Source organism: Equus asinus, chromosome 23 (assembly GCF_041296235.1).
Source record: "Equus asinus isolate D_3611 breed Donkey chromosome 23, EquAss-T2T_v2, whole genome shotgun sequence".
NCBI lineage: Eukaryota > Metazoa > Chordata > Mammalia > Perissodactyla > Equidae > Equus > Equus asinus.
This window is the reverse complement of record NC_091812.1, coordinates 50,676,899-50,697,774: the sequence shown is the minus strand read 5'-3', so window position 1 is coordinate 50,697,774 and position 20,876 is coordinate 50,676,899. Positions and strand designations below refer to the sequence as shown.

The window sequence follows — 20,876 nt, the reverse complement described above, 5'->3', positions numbered from 1 at the left end:
ATAAATAATACTAACAATGTCAAGTGAAGGCAGATCTTTGCTCAGATGCCATCTTATCAGTGAATTTTTCCTTACTAACCTATTTAAAATTTCAACTGCCCTCCAACTCCCTTGGCTGGCAGCCCATCCCTATCTCCAGTTCCTCTCCTTCCTCACTTTACTTCTTTCCATGACTCTTATCGCCATATGATACATACACATTTTATTTAGTTATTTGTTTTGTCCCTTTATCTGTCTGTCACGCTAGTCTGTAAGCCCTATGGGAAAAATGGGTCCTTGTTTTGCTCTTTTCTGGGTTTCCAGCATCTACAACAGTTCCTCAGCACACAGCAAGTACCCAAGAAATATTTATTATTAGATGAATGAGTGAATGCATGAATGAATTGTTACTGAATGAATAAATGAATAAGTGGCTTGTGATTATAGCCTGAAGTCAGGTGCAAGGTGGAAATTTCTTTAAAGTTTTGTGCTTTCTTTAAAAAATTCACATACATTTTTCACTTTATAATATATAGACCTGTGTTTTATTACAAACATCCTTTACCTCAAAGTCTTTGAACTGGAATGATGGTCCAGGAATACGTTTACCCATAGCCATTATAAATCAGCATAAGCCATGGTCTGAGAAGCAAAGCCATGCATTAGGAGCTTCATTTTATCTTGATATAAATTAGTTTATCCAGCCCTCGCCATTCAAGGGAAGTAGAGAGAGAGTTTTAGGATACCCAGGTGATTTCAAACACACAGATCCATATGAGAAGTTTGCAAATCTGGAGACATCAAATTGAAAGCTCATAGGCTGGCTCCAGGTCTAAGTTATTCTGAGTACACTTGGAAAATATATACTATGTACAGGCCAATAAAATTTTCAAGAAAACGAGCCTTTAATTTCAAGAATCAAGAGTAAGTTAATGTCAGCTAAATTTGATTCTTTTTTTGTTCGCCTGGGGAAGTTGAGAAAAAGTGACCAGGAAAAATGGGAAGACTGAATGCTGTCAGTTGACAGCCTTTTCTTTTAAAAAAGGGGAAAATGTGTCTTGATCCAGCTCTATATCTCTTGGGTGTTTTTGTATTAGGCAATTATAGCATCTTTTAATACAAAGATGGTTTCTTTCTTATGTGCCAGCAAAGGGCAGCCATTGGATAAGTTCCCCCTACTTCTCTTTTTTCTTCTGGCACTTTCCACCATGGTCTTTCTCCATTCTTCTGTTTTTTCTTTGTTCCCCTGAGGCTTGATAACATGAGGAAAAAAACTTGGATATACATTCAGAAGAAAATGAATTCAATGTGGGGAATCCAAGTGCTAGGAGTTCGAAAAGAGCATGTGGCTGGCTTACAGCGCCTTTGGCAGAGCACAGGGGAGAGACCTGGCGGAACTCCTCCAGGCCTTCACGCGTGGAGAGCTGCTCACCTGGCCAGGACACCAGGCCCTGCAGAGGAGCCTAATCTTCCCTGCCTGTGGGTCACCTCATAGCCTGTAAATATAGGGTGGAAGGTTCTTCTGGGGTGGAGAAAACGTAAACGAGCCAGTTTGCTCAGCATCTGCTATAGATTGTGGTGACGTGCATGCATATGCTGGGCTTTATTGGCATAAATCATTTTGTCACAAGGCATCATCAGCGCTAAGGTAAACGAGTCAATTGCATTTTGTCATTGTGGATAATCATTAGGTTGTGTGTCATGTAATTTACCCATGGTGGGTCTTGAATCAAGCCTTTTCATTGAGGTATCTATTTGCAGACCTAGAGATGACTTATGGTTTTCCATTTGCTTCAGTTTCTTCCTTCAGAGCTTTTCTACCTTTGTTCCAGCGGTTCAGGCCCTGAAGGTCCCTTATTATCCCTAAACAGGAGGGTAAGAGGAATATATATCTGAGCAGAATATTCAGGCTCCTCTATGAGGACAGGAAAGTGGGCAAGATGAGAGGGAATAAAGGAAGGATGCCCACCATGAAAAGCATGCCCTCTGAAGTCGCTATACAGTAGTTCCTGCACAAATACAGGCTGTCTCTTTCTATGCCTAACAGAAATTCCTAGATTTGCAGATAATGAGCACTGATTCAATTATGTGACAAAAATATTCAAAACATTTTAACTCTTCTAATGTTCCTTAAAGAGTTCTACAAAAGTGACCTTTTAAATGTAACTTTTTTTTTTCAAATATCCCACCGTGATTTCAGAGATTTACAAAAGAATTATGCCTCCATCCTTCTCTGGTTTTCATCTTCTAAGTTCTTTAATTTTTCATCTTACAGAAGAAGCTACCAGCACATGACCAAAGGAAAAATCTCGCCCGAATGTACTATATCAATGTCTAACTTACCTCATCCTTCATTCTCTCTGCCAGAGTCTTTTTTTTTTTTTTTTTCAGAATCACATTTTTCACTGCCTGCAGGGATGTTAGAATGTGGAGACTTCCCTCAGCTGGCACCTCCAATGTTTCATGTGTTTAAAAGTCCTGAGTCTTTCTTCCTGCCCCTTCTTCTTCCCTAGAGCCTAGTTCTTTTGGCAAGCTGCTTTTCCTCGACTTCTTGGAATAGCTCTCCAGTGCACACTGCTTTGCTTCTTGACCTACAAGTCCATTTAAAGCCACAAACCCTCCAGCTAGTCAACAAGCAAAGAGAACAAGACCACATTCAGTAAGGATATTCATTTTCATCTCCCAAGCCAAGGGAGACATGTGCAAAGAGATACTCAGTCAAGGATCTATTGAAGCTTTCTGGATAATGGCAAAATCTGGACACAATATGCCAAGCAAGGTCAAGTTATTCTAGAAACACATGTCCTTGAGAACCAGGGCTATCTTATTTCTATCTCTGTCTGCTGCAGCACCTGGAACAGCGATGGTCACAGAGGAGAGTGTATTGTAAAATGACCTGGATTGCTGCATGACTCTGTTGTTGGCTTAGGTATCATGAGAACATACACCCTCTACCCCAGCAGGACCCAGCTGGGTGGATATCTGAGATACCTTGCCTTGATCCATCTAACTGCTTTAAAAATGTCCCACCATGGAAAGAGTCAGCAGGGTTGTGAGATAGTCCAGAGGAATGAATAAGTGCTTAGGCTCTGGAATCAGACACTGGGCTTAATTCTTGGCTCTGCTACTTTATAGTAGTGTGACTCTGAGCTAGTCGCATCATCTCTCTAAGCCTCAGTTATCTGATTCATAACATGGGGATAAACAGTACCTTGCTGTAAGGTTGTTATAAGGATTATATGAGATGATCATGTAAAGTTCCCAGCACATACACGTATAGTAAGCACACACTTATTGTGCTGGTGTAGAGATTAGGACACAGAAGTCAATAAATGGCTTCACATAACCCCTGTCCAATATTAATTCTGGAAAAACCTGTGATCAGCACTGATCAAAGGTCACATCATAAATGAAGACCACGTGATTTCACAGAAGTAGGAGTGAATTTGCTCCAATCTGCCCACTCTTCCTGCTATATTCCACCAGGCACATCAGACTGTGTATCAGATAGGGGTTGGGATGCAGTCTGTCCTCTTGTTGGGCAGCAAAGCTCATGTTTGCATATCAAGTGTATCTAGATTGATCTAGGTGTAGTCCTCTCTGATTGTGCCTCAAAAGGACAGGTTTCCTCCTTGGGGTTGCAAGAGGTGACCTGACTTGTCCCACCTAAAGTAATCCACAAAGTAAGAACATGAATCTTTCCACAATATTTTCAGATTCAGCTTCATTTTCGTAGAGATATTACTCCTAGTTGCTGAGAGGAGTTAACACAGGGGAGGATAACAAGTCAAAGGCCCAAAGATTGCCCCATCTCTCTAGTGTCTTACGTTTGGTTGCGGACAGCTGGGATTTATACTGCCCTCGGACCAGCCTGCAGGAGGACCCATCTCCGTTGCAGACTCCACAGTTATCTTCCTTGACGGTGCTTCCCAGCTGGTGATCACAGCCAACAATCTGACAAGAAAGAGAAATGTGTAATTCAACCAGGTGCCTACTGATGGTGCGATCCATTACGAGGCCCATCACCACCAAATGACCCTCCCCTCATCCTTGAGGAGGCAGAAAACATGCTTCCCATGAAGGTGACTGAATTCAGCTGGAATCTGAAGCAAGCGAAGGAAGAAAACTGTAGCATGGGTAAAGATGTTTATATAGTTCAATTATACAAACAGAAAGAAAGGTGGGAGGTGGGGAAGGATGGGGGAAGAGAGAGAGAGGAAAGGAGGGAGTCAAGCAGGGGTAGAAGGTGAGAGAGAGAAGAAGATCCTGAACTGTGGATATTAGAGAACCTTAATTCAAAAATAATTGCCACGGTGGGGCTGGCCCCGTGGCCGAGTGGTTAAGTTCGCGCGCTCCGCTGCAGGTGGCCCAGTGTTTTGTTGGTTCGAATCCTGGGCGCGGACATGACACTGCTCATCAAGCCATGCTGAGGCAGCGTCCCACGTGCCACAACTAGAAGGACCCACAACAAAGAATATACAACTATGTACCGGGGGGAGAAACTATGTTTGGGGAGAAAACGGAAAAAAAATAAAATCTTAAAAAAAAAAAAATAATAATTGCCACTGTCAATAATTATGATTCACCCAAACCACCAAAAATACAACCATGAGGTAACTGTAGCAGGAAAAATGTTGTGAATAATCTGCATGTTCCCTATGTTCCTTAGAATGTAAGTTGTGTAAGGGTAGGGTTTTGTATCTTTGGTTCATTGATGTATTCCAAGCAACTAGAACAGTGCTTGGCAAATCGTAGGGCTTCAATAAATATTTGCTGAATGATAATGCAAATACTTCCTTTTCTAGCTAGCACTTCAGCTAAGAAAAGAGAGACAGGATTACAGAATCAGCCGACAGAAACAAGGCTAGCCTGTGTGTGTGTAGTGGGAGAGGAGGGTTGACCTCGAGGGCAGGAGAGCCTGCTATTTGCCTGGATCTGGCCTGTACCAGGTGCGATACACGTATCTTGTTAATTCTCAAAATAATCACATAAGATATTCCCATTTTATAGGTGAAGTCATGGATCTTGCCAAGGTCATTTAGCTAATAAGTAGCCAAATTCTAAATACATCTAACAAAACATTTATGCTTAGTGCATAACAGGCTTAACAAAATCACAACCATTTATCAAGTATAGGGGCAAACATTCATATTTTTAATCTTTCTTTTCCCACGTTCAGGTTAAAAAAATTCAAACCCAAACTGTACCAGGTTGTGCCTCCATAGTTCTGGTTAGAGCAAATATCAAAAGACTTATTCCACTCCCAAATGACTTCAACTACTGTCTTTGACAAAATAAAATGAGAACTGTAGTAACATTTGAAGGGGCTTATCTCCACAAATTTCCACAATTTGTTCTGTCTTTCAAAAATCTGGTTGTTAATATGACCTTTCTTTGAGGCTTGATTTCCCTTTTCATACCTTTAATTAATAATTGCAAACACATGTTTAGGCAAAAGTTTGACAAATAGAATTATTTAGCATTGTGTTATATATGTGCTGTATTTTTAAATGTAGTAATGTACATTTTTCATTAAAAGCATATAGGTATTTTTAAAAAGTAGACAATAAAGCAACCACTCCTTCAACAGTTGTACCTTTTTTGAAATGCAAAGATGTAAGGAAAACATAGCGCCCAGTTCTTAAGTGGGGAGAAAGATGGGTTGGTTCTGCTGTTAGGGCTTCACTGTGTTCAAGCTGCAATTCAGCTCGATATCTTCAGAGGCTGCAGTGAAGCCACCTCAGAATTCACCCAAGCTTTGACCACGCAGAGCCAAGCACGTGCTGGTGTAAGGCCTCTCTGAGAGTACAAAATATGGAGAACTTGATCTGGTTGGAGAGGCCAGAGAAGACCTTCCTGAAGAACAGGCTTTGGAGCTGAGATATGAATACGGAGGTGGAGTTAACTGGACAGAGGGGAGGTGTTGCTGTGGGGTTTACTGCATATTTTAGTCATGCATAGAATCTAGCTAATCTTTACTTTCCAATAAGTAAACAAAAACCAAAGTTGGCAAAAAATCTCACCAAAATATCAGAAGACTAGCCCATCTGATTGCCTCGTAGGGTTAATCCTTTGAGAAAACACTGCAATCTTAATTTAGGCAGTATTCAAAGAGTCAATGACTCTGTTGCTGTTGTTTGGGATTTAAAAGAGATGACAGGGCTGGCCCAGTGGCATAGTGGCTGGGTTTGTGTGCTTCACTTTGGTGGCCTGGGGTTTGTGGGCTCAGATCCCAGGTGCAGACCTACAGACCACTCATCAAGCCATGCTGTGGCGGCATCCCACATACAAAATAGAGGAAGATTGGCACGGATGTTGGCTCAGTGACAATCTTCCTCAAGCAAAAAGAGGAGGATTGGCAACAGATGTTAGCTCACGGCCAATCTTCCTCGCCAAAAAAAAAAAAAAAAAAAGAAAAGAAGGAAAGAAAGAAAAGAAAAGAGATGACCTTAATCTTATAAGATACTCAGCTCTGGGGAAAGGCATGTCGGGTAGGGGCATGGAAGTTTACACTCGCAGTTGTCTCAAACCTACTAGGTTTACTCCTTAAATTAAAGAAATTTCAGGTTTCTCAAAGGACTTCACTTTCTCTGGAAAATTTTTAATGGGCTCTGATGTCTCTAAAGGAGCCACAAAGAAGATAATCATGAAAATCTCTCTCTAATCCTAAAGATTTCTTATGGATCCAAAGCCATTTTAAGAAAAGAACAATCCAGCTTCACATATCCAAAGGAACAGTCATATTAGGAAGAGCTAAATAGAAAGTGACACACTTCAGGACTAACTTGGCCAGACCACCAGCTGAAGGCTCTGAGTGTGGGTTTATGGACCTTAGGACATGAACCAAGTCAGTCCTAACTGGGCTTCGTTTAACTTCAGAATTGAAAAGACAAACATCTCTCTGACGCAATTTTCTTCCCCTCCGTATCAATTCCTTTCTAAGATGCCAAAATATTCTAACTCAATTATTTTTAAAATGTGAAATACTTTATATCAGACAAAATGTTCTTATTTTGGTCCAAGTGGAAAATTGTTTGCAGTTCTATCAGGAAAATCATTGTTGACGTATCTCAATCTGCTCGTCTTGAGTAACTGTTAGGTTAATTAAAAATCAGTTAAACTGTTACTTTAAGAACTATCATTAATAACAGAGAAAAAATAATTAGGAATACAGAAATAGGCTCAGTTGGTCAGTATAATGTCAGACCCCTCTGTGCCTTTGCACACGCTATTATTTTTGCTGGGACTGATGTTTCCCAAGTCTTTATTTGGCAAACTTCTATTCACCCTTCAAATCTCAAATTAAGTGGCTTCCCCTCCAAATAGGCTTTTCCAGATACTAGAGTTAATTCCTTTATTGCTGTATGCTTCCTCAGCCTTTTGTTCATAACTCCACGTAGCAAAGATTACTGGTTGCCACCCAATATCCATTTTCCCTATTTTTTCAGTAACAGAACCCCAGTTTTATTTGGGGTGGTAATATATCCAGTTAAAAGAATATATTTCTCACCAGCTGTGTGACCCAGTTGTAATTAGTGACATAAAAGTAGAAGCGTGTGAGACTCCTGGGAAGGTTACTGAAAAAAGCTGACTTTGCTGGGGAAGGCCCCTTCTGCCTTCCTTTCTATTGGCTCCAGTAGCTGTCTTGAATAATGAGACCATCTTGAGGATGGAAGCCTTGCACTAAGGATGGCAGAGCAGAAAGGGAGAAAGAAACTGGTTCTGGAGCCCGACTCGGACTGATTACATCTTGACTTCTTTTTTGTGAGAGTAAATCTTTTATGTCCTTAAGCCACAATTCTTTTGGAGTTTCTTTTATATATACTCAATTCAAATAGTCATATAACTTATAGTGAGTTTAATCTATTAACATGTCTGTCTCCACATCAGATCATGGGCTATGTGAGAGCACTTTTTTCATTAATCTCTGTATTTCGGCTGCTTGGCACAGCATTTGATATTTGAGATACACATGAATGTTGGTGAACCAATGAAACACATAACACCAACACAATGGTTTGCTAGTAGTTTCAATGTAGATTACACATAGGCAACCTTAGGCTGCAGTCAGTGATGACACACATGTATACAAAAATGCGTGTATGTGTGTTTACATGTGTTTGTTTGTACACGTGTACACAGAGCAAGAGACATACCATAAATGACAGCTAGAGGCCAAACCTAAACCTGTCCTGATGCATGAGCAAGAATTACTGTAAAGGGCTCATATTTGTAAGAGGCTGTTTCCCTGGTGCATCTATGCTCATTATTAGTGAAATGTCATGGAAGGCCATGTTCAGGTCACTGAGTTCCCAGACCCACCTCATTCTGGACAAAACGTTAAAGTGAGATAATGACCACTCAGACCTTTGGCAAGTGCATGGAATTTTTTGTACAGGATGGAAAACTAACTGAATATTTTGGTCTAATGCAGCTTATTAGTAATCTGCTACTAGGTGTCAGCTCAATACAGTGGTTCAGCCTCCCCCCGCATCCAAAATGATTGCAAAGTGCTGCTTTTTTTTTCTTTTTACAAACCTTTTGTCTCAGGTGACATAAAAACTGAGAAACTCTGGATGCTTTTGCTGTTTAAACACCATTAGTGGGTCATCAACTTTTGCTTTTGCATCCTGAATGTGCGCTTTTTGCATACATACACAGATACATGCACACAGACACGCAGTCCTTCGTCTTTTGAGTAGAACACACACACTTAACACTGCTGAGTTTTCTGTATTCTCCATCAGGATTTACTAAAGGGAGGGGGAAAATCCTCCCTAAACAAAAAAACTAGGATGATAACATCCAATCCAAGTTGGCTCATTGACTTTTAGTGTGTTGCGCAGATTTTAGGCATCAGGCCTACAGTGTGTGCTGATAGGGGTTTCTTCCTTCACTTTACAGAGCTGATAGCAAGTGAACAGGCAGAACACGAGACTGAAATTCTCTAGACACTGAAATAAGTCTAATAAAATGTCTTCACTGGAAGCCACAGAAGAAAGAAAGATCACCATGCGAATAATTTGGAAAACGTAAATAAACACAACTCGTAAGCAGATACTATGCCCCAGACTGACATGCTTAAATGGGTTCACATTGGCCACATTTCAAATGGTTTCCCATAAGGACCTCAACTTCTAGCATCAAATACTGAGCCAGTGATGTCAAGCTTTTCTTGATCCAACACCATGAGGTAAGAAACTTTTAAATCCCTTTATTTTCAGCACTGGGAAAGACAAATATGGAAAACTAAATTCTGCAAATCTGATCACAGCTGCTCTTATTTATAATTATTTAATTCAGATAGAATTTTATGGGGAAGAGTGTGCTCTCTCTATATTATAACTCATGTAGTATTTATGTTAATAGGAAGATAGTATATCTTCAATCTTATCTTCAAAAGATTTAGATATTGATTTGTTTATGCTTTACTTTTGTATAAAAAGATTTATAGCATATACGTATGACACAAAGTTTTAAAAAACACATGGGAAGACGGAGCAAAGAAAAAATAAGGGTGAGAACGATGAGTGAAATGAAATGAGAGAACTACGCAGAAATGCACACTGTGAAGTCCTGTACATTTGCTAGCTGGGGTCACATATCTGGATTTGAGCTTCTTAGAAAAGAGGAAAACATGAGCATTTACAAGGGTCACAGCATCTTCTGGATCTTTTAGAAAATGGATGGGATAATGCATTCCTTGTAGTAGACACTCAGTAAATGTTTATGTAATGAATGAATGACAAACTGGCTCAGGAGAACCATAATTATTCAAAGTACCCAAATCCCAGATATATATCTGCTGTGAGTTTTCTGAAATTCATTGCCATGTTACAATGTCCCAATGACATGTGAGCAAAAGAATACAAGAAGTTTCAAAGAACTTGCTCTTCGATAATCTTTGATGAACACTAATGATCAGGGAGCATTTGGTAAAAGCAAATTTTAAGAAGCCAAAACAAATCATTCAGGTACAGAGGAATGTGATGGTCCAACAATCTAAGGACAGACTTTATAGCATCTAGGGCTGGGCTGGCAAAAATATGGCATATGTGCAGCTGTTCTTCCTACCAGGACCCACAGCAGACATCGCTAATCAACTGCAGTACTCTTTGCCACTGAGATTTTATGTGGCCCAAATCCTCTGTGATATTGTGTTCTAGAAGCCAAATCCAATTGACCATGACTGTCATGTGAGGAGACTAAACCAATTTACCATTCCAGCATCAGAGAAGTGAATTGATTATCTTTTAGACAATTCTCCACAAATATGTAAGATTAACATTCTCTTAAGATTTGAATAATTTTAAGTACAAATTATAAGACTGAAGTTTAGAGAAGATAAACAACTTCCCCAAGGTCACATAGCCAGTAACCAAGAAAACCAAAATTCCAACTTAAGATTCCTGATTAAGTTATAATAGGATGCCTATGAACCATGAAAAGATGCTCTACACATTATTTATCATGGTAATGGTGAATGGTAATATCAACGTTGCATGATCTTATCAAGCTCACTACCACCAGAGACAGACTTATGCACAGGGATGAACAGACGGTTTCATCTGTACTAAGTGACTTGGAAGAACATATAGGAAGTAAAAGGGAAGGTACCACTCCCAGCTATACCTTTGCTCCACACATGCTCAACTCTCCCCTCTCTGCCCACACACACACACACACACACACACACATATATATATATATACCCTACATCTCTCATGGTTTGCTATGGTGCCCAAATTTCCTCCTTTATATACTTGTTTCTTTCATTTTCAACTACAGTTTCCATCATGAGTAAACAGGATCCCTGGTCATTCACGAAGGTGTTAATAGGAGTTCGTGAGCTATGTTTAGTATTTCCCAAAGCCTAATGGAAATATATCTACCTGCCATAAAACCACATAAGGTCACCAAAACACTGAGGATCTCATTATACAAATAAGCTGAATCCTGATCTTTACTGCATTTATTTTTTAATTGTACTCAGGTCTTTAAGTCATAAAATGAGAAAACAAATTTTTACTTAATACACGCAGTGTTTTGAGTAGATGGAAACTTCCAAAACACAAGGCCTATAGGAAAAAAATAACAAAGGACTCCTTTGTGTTAAAAAGTTGGGAACCACTGGTGTAGTCCTTTGTTTGTTGTTCAAACTCTCTTGGGAGGACTAACATATGAAGTTGTTGATTATGCTTAAACCAAATCAACTGAGCATAAGGCTTCTTATGCTGGCTGTTACGGTGCTGTGGGGAGTACACATGAGCAGTAGGCATGGTCCCAATCTAGGGTGAATGGGTTTAATCAGATCATTTCCCCAAAACAGTGAGAACAGAAAGGGAGTACAAACACTAGGCCTAAAGGTCAAAGGGGCATAGAGGAGGAGAAAGACAGAGGGGAAGGCCACCGAGAGTAGGGAAAGTCAACTAGTGTTTGCCAAATACTTGCTATATTTAGACAAAATATATATCTTCTCATTTAATTCTTACAATATCCCTGAAAATTAGCTAAAAGCATGTCTATTTTACAAAAATAAATCTGAGACTCAGAAAGGTTCAACAACTTGCTCAAAATCACATTAGTAGGAATTGATGTGGCCAGAGCTGAAATCCAGGCTGAGTAGCACCATATCGCCAGTGAGTCAGCCTTCTACTCTGTGACGTGTTGTGTTGTTCTCAGGGGTTAGAAGGGCAGTGAACAGAGAGGAACAAGGAGGATGAATATGCTTCTGTCAGCCACTTCTGGTTGCCAAAAGCAACACCTGCCTCTAGCTCTAAGTACTAAGATTGAGCACCAGGAAAAAAGTGGGATCTTTGCATTCAGAAGCTTTGAAAGGATATCTTCAACGGGCAGAAGTGTTTTTTTTAGAGAGCAACTGAATTGATTAAAAAAAAATTAGCTGCTTTTGTTCAACAGCTATACACACACCCAGGGAAGTTCTGGTGAACACTCACAGGTTATTAGGTTAAGTGGATGAGGTGTGGCTCTCCTCCACTCTAATACACCATAGTGTGGAAAAAAATTAGGTGACGGCATTAACTCTCTTTCCTCCAGGCAAAGATTTTCCAAAGGGATCCTCTTCACACATGGCATTGTATCTCTGGGGTTTACCGATCACTGGTAGGACTACTCAATTTCCTCCAGGATTGACCAGAGTCCTTACAATGGCCCACAAGATCCTATATCATCTGAGTTACCTCTCTGACTTCACCTCCCTCTGGATCACTCTTCTTGCTGTCTTCAAACACACCAAGCACTTTCTCGTGCTTGTTGCTTTCTTCCCTAGACACCTCTACAGCAGCCCTCTTGCTTCCTTGAAGTCTTTGCTGGAAACTTTCACCTACTCAATAAGGCCTACTTCCACCATACTATTTAAAGCTGCATCCTTCCCCAGACTCAGGTTCTTTTATCCCGTTCCATTTTTTTCTTTTTATTCTATGGCACTTATTTTGTAGTACAATGTAATTTATTTATTTATTAAGTTTATTGTTTATTTCCTATCTCCTACTAGAACGTAACACCATAAGGTCATAGCATCTAATAATATAACAAGCAACAAATAAAACTTTGTTGAACGAATGAATGAATTCAGTATATAAGCAAGGCCACAGGGGACAGGGATATATTATGATTTCAAAGAATTTTCCTCCTTGTCCCAACCTAGAACATAATAATAGCTTCCACCACTTAAACCACTAGTTCCAAAGACCAGAAAAGAAAAAGATCTCTATGGATGCATCATTTTATAGCACTGTAATCTGAGAATTTAATTTCCACTTGTCACTTTGCATGCTATGTCTCCAGTCCTTCATCCATTACTCCAGAATTGCCTTGGGGTATAAATGCTTATTATTTCTGAGTGAGTTGCCCTCTGACCTCTTTTCCAGTCAGCACAGTGCTCTGGTCCCCACACACCCAGCTCTGATACCAGCTCTGGACCTGGAGACTCACTTTGTACTAGACATCCTGATTGCCTGATTCTTGGCTCGTCCAAGGGACTTCAGCATGGACAGCCCCCTGGCCTGACTTGTCTCATTTCTCTGTGTGAGCTCTAGGCCTCTGGCTGGTCCTCTGGTTGGACCAGAACCGTACTCCTTCTCCATCTCCAACCTACCTGTCCCCAAAGCCAGCAAAGGGTGGGGCCTTCAACCACCTCTGTGGTTGAGGTCAAAAGGAGGACCCAGTTCCATAGGAATGAGATTTTGTCAAGTGCTGTTTTTGAAGGGTCCTATTTCTATCTCTTTACTGTCTAAGCTAGAGATATTTCCTGTGCTCCTTATTAGCTTGCATACCCTGCTGTTCTGAGATGCTGGGCATCACCACTGGTTCTCTGGTGCTTATCTCCTTATGTTATAAAGTAAATGGAAGAAAAGGGAGATGTCAATGCTCGGGGTATGAGATAGCTGATAGAAAGGGTGGTGAATTTATTAGATTGCAAACATTTTAGAGCTTTTCCTGTGCTGTCTGTCTTGAGATGAAGAATCTAATCCATCTAATGGCTGGATAAACATCCTGAAAGGGAAAAAGAGAATGACTAAGTCATTTACTAAATTTCTCAGGTGCCACTAGTCTGATTTATTTTGCTCTTTTCTTATTTATTTCAGGATCTAGGCCAAATTCTTGTGTAAATTTATTGCTAAAAGCATCTGGATTTTTTTTGCATATTGTTTTTAGTTAAATTTGTTTGTCTAGTAGTCTTCAGCAGAAATCCTAACAATTAACCTAGTACAGACATTTGTGCATACAGACACTAGAATTCCTTCTCAGCACGTGGTCAGGGGACTTTTCTTTAACGGGCTGTCTTCTCCCTCCTCTGCTTCCAAAATTAGGGTGTCTGGAGAATGCGAAACAAAATTATACAAAGGCCTGACCTCTGGCCTTGCTTCTGTCTCTCAGACTGTGAAGTACCCAAGAGGGAAAGTGTTGAATTTGGCCTCACTTCACATGGCATTAACTGTAATTCTTTGTGAGTTGTGGTGACATCATGGTATACTTTGACATCACTGCTCAGACTCCCTTCTGCTGCTGGGCATACAGTACATAGTTTTTGTTCAAACACAGGAGTCCTTTGTTGAGAAGAAAGGATAGCAGCTGGTCTTCTGCCCTGGTACAAATGTGGATCTTACTGGAATGCGTCTGTTCAGTAAGCCACCACAAAGTAGCCTTTCTGCTATGAAGGCTAGAAGTCACTCACACACATAGCTCCGGAAAATTTTGTGAAAATTTATCATTAAAGAGTTCAAAATTTCAGATATGGGTCATAATTCAGCAAAATTCTGTATACAATAAAGCTCTCATTTACATGCATGTTATCTGAAGTCAGTATTCCAAAGCAGTAGCCTGCTGCCTGTATGTATGTGCCAAGCCTACAGGTAAAGAGAAAGGAAAGGTAAAAAGGGATATATCTGTCTCCCCAAACAGGCCTCCTCCCATGGTAATTGTTCAAGAGTCTCCGATCGCCACTCAGGAGGGCTCGTGCCATTCCTTGGCTCTCAAGTAAATTTCTGGTTACTTCCGGAAACATATTACTTTATACTAATTCGAAGCTTTTGGACGGTGCTATTGCTATTCTGCATCAAAGTCACTCAAAGATGTCCTCAACTGAACATTTATTTCCTTTCCTTTTCCTGGGTTCTCCACTGTCATTTCTGTCTCAGGGTAAAGCCTGAGAAAATTGATCAAAACAGAGTTTATGCAAAAATATCATCTGTAAAATTAGTCCAGACTTCTGTCCTCTAGGGCTCTAATGCCTGCACAAGGCAGAAAATTTTCAGATCAGCTTGAGAAACTAAAGGTTGTTAATCTAAGATTATTCCCAGAGGAATAAGTCATCGCACAAAACATGTGGATGGGATAGTAACTTCTTTTATTGAAAAAAATATGTAATTTTTTACTCTGTCACAGAACAAATAGAGCCATGACACGATCCTCAGTTCTACCATGAACTTACAGTTGTTAAAAGTATTTTTTTCCTCCTCTGGAAATGTGACACTTAAGACCAACCAGGTACCACTTCAGCTTTTTATCCACATATTCACTTCCCTGGCCACTTTTTACCCTGCAACATTATTACTTAAACCAAGATTCTGTGTGTCGTATAGTCCTAACCCATGACAGCGGCAGCAAGACATCGTAGGGGGAGCAAACGACTCAGCCTGGATGGGATGATTTATTACCATTTGCTTGAATATGTCACACACTCTCAGCATGAGAGTCAGGTCTCTCATGAGGTATAAGGAGATAATTAGATCTACTCTATATATTTGTTGAAAGGATTTGACATGATAGCTTACATTAAAAGGTCTAGTACAGGGCCTACATATAACAGCTCTGACCATATATCCTGGAATTTCTGGGACAATTCTATTTTCAAATCTTCCATCCCATAGCCCCCAAATTATCAGACCATATGGGCTGATTACTTTGGGAGGATATGTGGTCATCACGCAAATAGGAGGTATTTGCTCAGTATAGGTGTGAAAATGTGTCTGAAGCTGTAAAGGGTGCTGTAGTGACCCGAGCAGCTGCAGACTTGTCCCACAGCGTTAGGTACAGGGTGAAGTTTGCAAGAGCTCGGATCCATTTCAGTTCCTCTGGATTTAATTACCGCAAATGTGAGGTAAGAGCACAACCCCAATCCTGTAGAAGAAATAGACTCTCCTTGAGAGGGCAGAGCAGATGCAGCTTCATTGAGGAATGGCCTTTACTTCCCTCTAGCCTGCTAAAGCAGCCAATGAAATAAGAGCAAGGCCCGTCAGCTCCTTAGGAAATGATTGCTGGGATTTTGTAAGGATTCAGTCAGAAATGAAAAAATCTCTCTGGAATTGCTGTGGACTAGCAAATCATCTCTGCAGCCCACTCAAACGACAGAGGAATGCTTAGGATTCTTAAAATATCCTTCCTTAGCTGTTCAGTTCTAGACCACTAATCCGGAGTTAATTCAGGGACTCCTTTCAAATATGTACAAGTGAGTAACAATCATGAAATGCATTTGTCAACACAAAATTGAGATTTCTTAGTTATTGCTCTAAAACCTGAAGTCCGGGGGAAGATATTTTCAGGTTTTTCCCATGAGAGACTGTGCCCTTATGAATGTGCTGACACAATAGCTGAATTTCATGAAAGCAAGCAAGTGCTCAGCATATCCATTTTGGAATAGGGAATATTCGAAAGCTATTTGTTTTAATGGGGAAGAATCCCTGAATCTGAACATGCAAGCCCAAAACAAATCAGTTAAATTTTTTTGAAAAATGAAAAGCAGCCGTCCTGAAACTGGGAATTTGAATTGCTTATTAATCAGAATTAGCAATAGCCAATTAAACAGCAGTCCTAAAGTCTAAGAGAAAAGTGGACTGGCTGATTTTTAATGAGACAAAAATTTCCTGAGCCAGATGAAAGATTAGCTGCTGGATGTGGTGTCTGGATTGGGCTGGAAGAAGGCTGATGGTTATCAGTTTGGCTCCCCTTTCAAACCCTAGGCTTGTGGATTCAGGATAAACAGTTACATTTTGCTGAATCACTGCTGAATATTGACAGTGGCAAAACGAACTGTTCCTTCTTTCATTTTAGACAAAAACAAATTCATTCAAAGGCCCTGAGATAAAAAGAAATGACTGCATACATTTTTTCCATTCAAAAAGATTAAGAAAATTCCACTAGCCACCCACTCATATAAAAATGAATTCCTATTCTTTCCTTTCATAGTCCTAGTTTAAAACCAGCTGAAATTATAAATTTCAAATCTGACAGAATTCAACACTCAGCATATGTCAAATTCAAGAATAAAATTAAATACATCTTTAAATTTAGAACTATTTTAAAATTCAACTTTTTATAATAGTTATAATTGGCTTTTAGTCAGTTTTCTAAAACTACCTAAAAAGAATTACCTTAACACAGAAAGCTTATGTATGTGTTATCTTCCAATCTGTCTAAAGTTACCCAAATTACCTGCTTCAGTATCTTCACCTTATTGCTTCTTGGTGGACCATGCGCAAAGAAAAGAAGAGAATTCAAAGTTTTTAGTTCATGCAACAATCATACTTTGGCTGTACTAAACCAAGTAACATTTCTTCCACACATTACGTATAAGGCACGTAATTTGAGACAACTCGTTTATATTTTAAAAATATGCAACACGTCCTTATCAATACATCTATGTGAATCTAAACAAAAAAGTCCTCAAACTCTGCAAGGCTGGGTCTATCAAACATTTTATTTGCTAGAAAAAATATGATTCAATTGTTGATTTTCGGGTTTTCAAGTGTTGTCATTTCAAAGGGATTCTTTGCATGGTTTTGACCTAGTCTTCATGCCATTTTTCTAAATTAAAATTCCACTATTTAAAATTGAACTATTCTGTACATGCAAGCATGTTACAAGGAATCACTTACTGAGATAGATATCAAAGAGTAGATGAAAACATTTGTTAGTATTAGTATGAGAATTTTTATGAACATGGTGCTCCCCATGAACATCTAGGCTAAATGTTTTTTTCTAAAATGAAAGAAGGAACATCTAGAGTTCTCAGATGATTTCCAACTTCAATTTTCAAATTCTTTCTAATGAATGCATCAGGAGCAAGGACACAGGGATTTCCCTATGAAGTGTCTCAGCAAGGGGTGGATTTCCCAGCTAAAGCCCAAGGAGCTTCCTGTTTTGTGGATAGTGAATGGCAGTTGTGTCTGAGTTGGCAAGAAGCTAGAAAATAAATAGTCAGCCACAAGTATTCTGAAAAGTGAGAAATTATATTAGCAGTTTAGAAACTCTGGCAATGGACAATTCTCACTTATCAAATCTGATGTCAAGAAGAGACAACAATAAATAAATAGTGAAGGGAAAAGGAATCACAATTCTTATAAAGCACCTACTATGTGCCAGGTAGCGTCAGGGTTTTGCAGAGTTCATGAGCCTGTACATAAACTCTGTGACTGCAAAGACGACAAAACCAAAGCAACTTCCTATGTCACCTGTCTAGAAAATGGCATAATTGGGATTCCAACCTCTTCCAAATACATCACTCTTATTACCCTGGGTTGCCTAATATACCAGAGGACTTTTAAGCCAACATTGGGTATTTTCAAAAGAGTAGGGTGGCACCACATGGATGCAGCAGCTCCTCACATGAGAGCACACTGTTTTCAGAAATGATTTTTGAGGGAATGTTTGTACCCCTCTGCTTCCAAACCTGGTCCACCACACATCAGCAATGTCCACTAAGTTTGTTTCTTAGCACCTAGCTGAGGGCACTCAAGAGAGGAAGATGCTCTTGAAGAACAGTTTCTTGGGAGACAAAAACTTCCAAAGAAGATTCTAAGGCTTTTTCCCATAGTATAAAACTAAGTCCCCAGCAAATTTATTTTCAACGCTTGCCTGTAGTTTGGCTTCAGCACTAAGTCCGCTATTACCTTAAACAGAGGGAAAAACATCTCCAGTAGCAGTTGGCAAGACTAAGGAGAAGGGAGGAGGGGTGAGCGAGAGAATGGAAAAAAACTGAACTCAGCCCAAATGCAGCTCGCATCTGGGCAGCTTAACCCAGCAGAGACCTTAGAAACGCTGCCAATGGCCAGTGATTATGACCTCCGTGTGAACTTTTGATTTGTTTTAGGAAGGAGAAGAAAACCCAGAATGACACACTGTCAGTTCTACAGCACGCTGACTTGGACACACGGTTCACACAACTAGGATCTGCCTCTGCTTCCCCCACCCAGCCTGAGTCAAGGGCCAAGGCAGGAGGCAAGAAGACTGAGTTCCAATATCAAAACTCCTTTACACTCAGCTCTGACCCTCTCTGTCAAAGGTAAAATAAAAACATTTGGAAAGCATCTGAATAGAGTATTTTCATGTTAGTTTGTATTTGGGAACCTCACATAATTCCAAAAAGCAGGAAAATTGGCAGCTTTAGCTCCAAAAGTGTTCAAGAATACAGTAGAAGGGGGATGCAAGTACAAAACGAGGACCATGGGAAGAGTTATGTGAGAAACCTGCATCCGGCATATACTCCTGAAGGTGCAATCCAGTCTGTAGGCCTGAACCAAAAGCAGTCTCGCCCATTTCTATTCAAATTTTCTAAAGTGACGGCAGAATCCACTGCTGAATATGATCACGCATTGCTTGAAAATGTGTATACTGTCAAGGCTACATTCCTGGGCCAAGTGCTTATCTGATAGTTCCAAAAGTGATAAGTTCTTTTGCAATGGAACAAGAACTTTGTTTTAGATATGACTGCTTTCTCAACTACAATGCAGGTCATTGGGTGAATTAGATATTAAGAAAAAAAGGCTCCACTTTGTAAGTAGTCATTTAAATTGCAGATGTGGATTCAGCCTGCCAAACATGTACTTGCTATCATAAATCAACACTGGCGTCCATCGCAGGCTGCCACTCTCTGAAACACCTCATTGGTATGCAAAGAGGCACAGCTATACTTTTATTTCTTCCCTGCAGACAGCATCTCACTATTTTCATGGTGATTCTCTGAGCTTGGGTGCAGCAGAGGGAGATAAAGTAGGGAAGAATATAGGCTAGAAGAAATCCGTGCCCAAACGTTTGTAAATTGCCTAGAGAAGCTGAAGAAGTTTCAGCCTCATGATCTCCATCACAATGAGCAAGTCGTTTACTCAACACCCTGTATGGGACTGGTATTGTACTAGCTGTTACAGGGTAAAGGACTGAGAAACAATCACAGCCATGCTCTAAAGGGCTTTAGAAGCTAGAAGGATAAGTGTAAGAGTAGGAGGCAGGGCTGGTGGGATGAAAAATGGTGCAGCTGCTGAGGAAAGCAGTATGAAGATTCCTCAAGAACTTAAACAGAATTACCATATAACCCAGCAACTCCAGCTCTGAGTATATACCTAAAAGAATTGAAAGCAAGGACTTAAACAGATATTTGTAGGCCCCTGTTCACAGCAGCATTTTTCATAATTGGCAAAAGGTGGAAACAACCCGTGTCCATCAACAGATGAACAGACAAACAAAATGTGGCGTATGCTCTTAAACTAATTAAACAAGAAGGCTATTAGACTGAGGTGGCACTAATGCTGTGGTGGCTTATGTAAGCAAACCAAAATCTAAGTCTATAAATGTCTCAAGTTTACCAAATCAAACTGCTAAGGTCAACCAATCACAAACGGCTTTAAGCACTAGCCTATCAATAATTTCCTTTCTCTGCTTTTGCACTTTCTCTAAATAAGTCTTTCCCCTGGCTCCTGTTGGTGAAACACTCCTAACCATGCCCAGTTTGATGCTGCTTGATTCAAATCAATAAGTGCTCAAATGAACACTTAAAAGATTTTTTTTGGTGAGGAAGATTGGCCCTGAGCTAACATCTGTGCCAGTCGTCCTCTGTTTCACATGTGGGACGCTGCCACAGCCTGGCTTGATGAGTGGTGTGTAGCTCCATGCACAGAATCTGAACCTGCAAATACCAGGCCGCTGAAGCAGAGCTTGCGAACTTAACCACTATGCCACTGGGCTGGCCCCTCTTAAAATTTTTAATATGCTTCAGTTTAGCTTTTAACAGTTCATGCAATGGAATATTATTCAGCTCCAAAAAGGAATGAAATTTTGAACATATGAGACAACAGGGGTAAACATTGAAGATGTTATGCTAAATGAAATAAATGATAGACAAAAGGACAAATATTATATGATTCCAATTATATGAGATACCCAGAATAGTCACATGCACAGAGACAGAAAGTAGAAAGATAGTGAGCAGGCGCTGAGAGGAGGGAGACTGGGGGTTATTGTTCAGTGGGTATGGATTTTCAGTTTGGGAAGACATAAAAGTTCTACAGATGGATGATGGTTACACAACAATGTAAATGTACATAATGCCAGAGAACTGTATACCTAAAAATGGTTAAAACGCTAAATTTTATGGTATGTATATT

The 20,876-nt window shown here is 40.0% G+C and overlaps 1 protein-coding gene across 3 annotated transcripts in view; it reads right to left on the bottom strand.

Annotated features, from left to right (window-relative positions):
• ADAMTSL1 (ADAMTS like 1) overlaps positions 1 to 20,876 on the bottom strand; it is an 852,153-nt gene that overhangs the window by 239,019 nt on the left and 592,258 nt on the right. For all 3 annotated transcript variants that reach the window (XM_070495595.1, XM_070495594.1, XM_014845577.3), the window contains one exon: positions 3,807 to 3,933. In XM_070495595.1, coding sequence (XP_070351696.1) covers positions 3,807 to 3,933 — 127 coding nt within the window. The remainder of the gene's footprint in view (positions 1 to 3,806; positions 3,934 to 20,876) is intronic.